This window comes from Apium graveolens, chromosome 9 (assembly GCF_009905375.1).
Source record: "Apium graveolens cultivar Ventura chromosome 9, ASM990537v1, whole genome shotgun sequence".
Classification (NCBI taxonomy): Eukaryota; Viridiplantae; Streptophyta; class Magnoliopsida; order Apiales; family Apiaceae; genus Apium; species Apium graveolens.
Window position 1 is genome coordinate 133,097,490 of NC_133655.1, and position 3,278 is coordinate 133,100,767.

Genomic DNA, 3,278 nt, shown 5'->3' on the forward strand with positions numbered 1-3,278 from the left:
TAGAAATATAAATAAAACTCTTTCATTCATTTATTTATATTATTTTTTTAAAATATTTTTAATTAAAATATCATGAACATGTACATGTATTAATACTTATTATGAGCTCATAATATTTAAAATAATTAAGTGAACAAATTTAAATATTCAATTTAAATTAACTTTTCAAAAAAAAATTACTTTAAAACTGTGCATGCACAGGTTTTAAATTATCCCCTAGTTCCGTTTCAATAGTTCCGTTTCAATTGTTTACATTTTTTAGAAAGTAAGGTGCATAAAAAATATAATTATGTAATTTATTCTATCAATTTTTTTTTCCAAATAAAAGTTAAATATTTTAATTTTTATTCAGAAAAATAAAATTATAAAAAAATATTACAGAAACTCTATCAAAAATGAAAATAATCGAATGGTACGGGGTAGTAAATTACAACTAAGAACATAAAAGCTAACATTACATGATAGATTCAATATCAAATCCGCAGTACTAATAACATTCACATGAATGTACGAGGCAAGATGATTAGCATTATCAAACAATTAATGCTGAACCATTCATCCCATTATTTAAAAACAAAACAACAAAGCGAAAACAAAGTAAAATACATGACCGACATACAAAATTAGTCGGATCTAGCAGACGACCTAGTGACACGAGTGGTAGCAGTAGTCTTCTGCTCCTCACCAGCATCAGCCATACCAAAAGTATTCTTGACAGCTTCAGTAGCACCCTGGGCCATCCCCTTCACTTGCTCAGCTGCAGAAGACATTAATCCTCCAGTCTTTTCTTTCCCGGCTTGTGCAGTCTCCTTGGCAGACTCTCCCATCTGACCAGCTTTCTCTTTTGTGGCTTGCATTGCTCCTCCTGTTTTCTCCTTGGCCACGCCTGCCTTGTCGGAAACATAGCTGCTTGTCTGATCCTTGGACTCCACTGTCCTGTCTCCGGCAGATCCAGCCATTTCAGAAGCCTTGTCCTTAGCTGCTTGGGCCTTGTCTTTCATCGTATCAGCCATCTGTCCTGTTTTCTCCTGTTAATCAAACACATACATATTCTTAATGCTTTAACATTTACAAGTAGTACAAATTACAACTTGCAGAAAATATATTTAATTAAATAATACGTGAGCAAGGCCTTTGGCTTCACCAGCCTGATAGCTCTGATCTTGATAAGATGCCATTTTCAAATGCTGATTTTGGTGCTACTGGGAAAATGAGTGAAAAATGTTTTGCAACTAAAATAAATATTTGATTTGAATGTGGTGATTCGATATTTTTCTCGACAAATGTTTTGATGGATAGACAGATTGGGTTGCATGGGTTTATATAAGCTCTGGGGAGGGGAGGGTTAAGAAAGCAGGGCACGTGTCCTAAATTGTGACGCGTGTAGGGACAAGTGGCGATCAATGGTTGGCGTGGATATGTATTAATATTCGAGACAAGTTTTATACTAATATTGTTCTGTCTGCGGATAAGATAACGGTGATGAGTTTATAGGCCAAAGAAAAAGTTTATTAGAGATGACTCGTGACGGGAGCTAATTTTACTCCTATGTGTTATTGAATTATATACATTATTTTTTGACACGAATGCTTTAAAACATAATTTCACGGTATTTTTAAATTTTTTTAAATAAAAGTTTTATATTTAAATTTTTATTCAATTTTTTTAAAAAAAATATTATGAAATTATATTTTATACAAATCTCGAAATACATAAAAACGGTGCATGTGTACAATCCGTTGGGACTAAGGCACTATATTTTTGATTATATACGTCAAATGGATCACATAGGGTCAAAGGAAACACGTTCCCCACGAAAATAAAAACAAATGATTTTTTATTAAAATTTTAGGATATATATATATATATATGAGTTCCCCAAGTGTATTAATATGAGTTCCACCAATTAAAACATGTCAAGTGTATTTTGGGGGGTTATTTTTGTACCTCTAGCACTACTCATTTTAAAAAATATTTCATCAAAAAACTTAAGTGTTCGTATAACGTTAATAAATATTTCATTATTTGAGTCATATTTAATTTTATTTAAAGGTATATGATCATAAGTTTGATTTTAAATAATTAAAATACTATTTTTAACACTTAAATATTAAAAGAATTTGAAAAGTATACTAGAAAATGATATTCCCTCTGTCCCAACCATTTCTTTACGGTTTTTTTTGGGATGTCACATTAACTTCTTTATATTTTAAAACTTACCAAAAATAGTGAATGAGTCCCACTATTTTCCCACTTTTCCTCCATTTTCACACTACTTTTACTCCACTATCTCTCTTTTATACATTAAAAATCAATGGGTCTCACTACTTCATCCACGTTTTTCCCACTACTTTATACATAATTCTTAATCTCTGAGTCCAAACCAAATATAAAGAATTGGCCGGAACGGAGGGAGTATGATGCTGCCTGAGAGATTTGAGTCCCTGTATCAGCCGTTGGGTCCGTGACAGTTTCATTTAACAAGAAATTGATAAATTTTTACTTCACTTTCATGAATATACTAGGACTTAGAGGTCATTTGACAAATTTAAATAATTATTATTTGAATAATTAATATTTATGAATGATATGATTGATTCAAAAATTTGAATTATGAATGAATAATATCATTTGACAAATATAAATTTTGTACCATCTGAATGCCAAGTTTTTCCTGATAAATTAAATAAAGTTAAAAAAACAAATTTAGTAACTAAATACCATATTCAAATAACATATGCTCTAACTTCCTTGTAAGAAAATAAATAAATACTCCCTCCATCTCATTTTAATAATCTACTTTATAAAATAAAAATTTCTCAAAATATTTGTCATGTTCTTTAAACCATCTTTAAACCATGCAAATTTTATAGTTTTAATATTAACTAAAATAGAAATTGAAAAGGCACATTATTTTATATTTTTTGTTTGTATATATATATGTGTATATTTACTTTTTTGTTGGAGTATGTGTAATTAATGTAAATGTGTTAAAATTAAGTTGTATTATTGTGTGAAATCAAGAAAATGGACATTGTTTTTTCTATTTTTTAATATGTATGAAATTTACAAAGTGAACTATTAAAATAGAATGCACGAAGTATTAAAATTTCGAAAATCCTTTCATCAAATCATCCCGTTTATATAATAAATTGAACTGAAATGCAAAGTTTTGGAATTTGGAGAAAGTGGAAACTTTGCCAAGATTATTAATTGGTTTGGACAAAATTATAGTACTGACTAGCGGTGAGCATCGACCGGTTTGGAGGGTCCAAACC

General features: G+C 29.8%; 1 protein-coding gene across 1 annotated transcript; it reads right to left on the reverse strand.

The window, feature by feature from the left end:
• Positions 1–413: 413 nt before the first annotated feature.
• On the reverse strand, positions 414–1,305 carry LOC141684469 (late embryogenesis abundant protein Dc3-like). Its single transcript, XM_074489459.1, has 2 exons — positions 1,122–1,305; positions 414–1,028 (listed from the first exon to the last, which is right to left on the reverse strand). The coding sequence occupies exons 1-2, from the start codon at positions 1,176–1,178 to the stop codon at positions 624–626; spliced, it is 462 nt and encodes a 153-aa protein (XP_074345560.1). The 5' UTR covers positions 1,179–1,305; the 3' UTR covers positions 414–623.
• Positions 1,306–3,278: the final 1,973 nt, after the last annotated feature.

Excerpts from the sequence above, each read along its gene's own strand:
- LOC141684469 (XM_074489459.1), bottom strand. The coding sequence starts at position 1,178 with ATGGCATCTTATCAAGATCAGAGCTATCAGGCTGGTGAAGCCAAAGGC. Across the intron at positions 1,029-1,121 it reads AAGCCAAAGGCCTTGCTCAC|GAGAAAACAGGACAGATGGC; the intron begins GTATTATTTAAT and ends TTTGATTAACAG.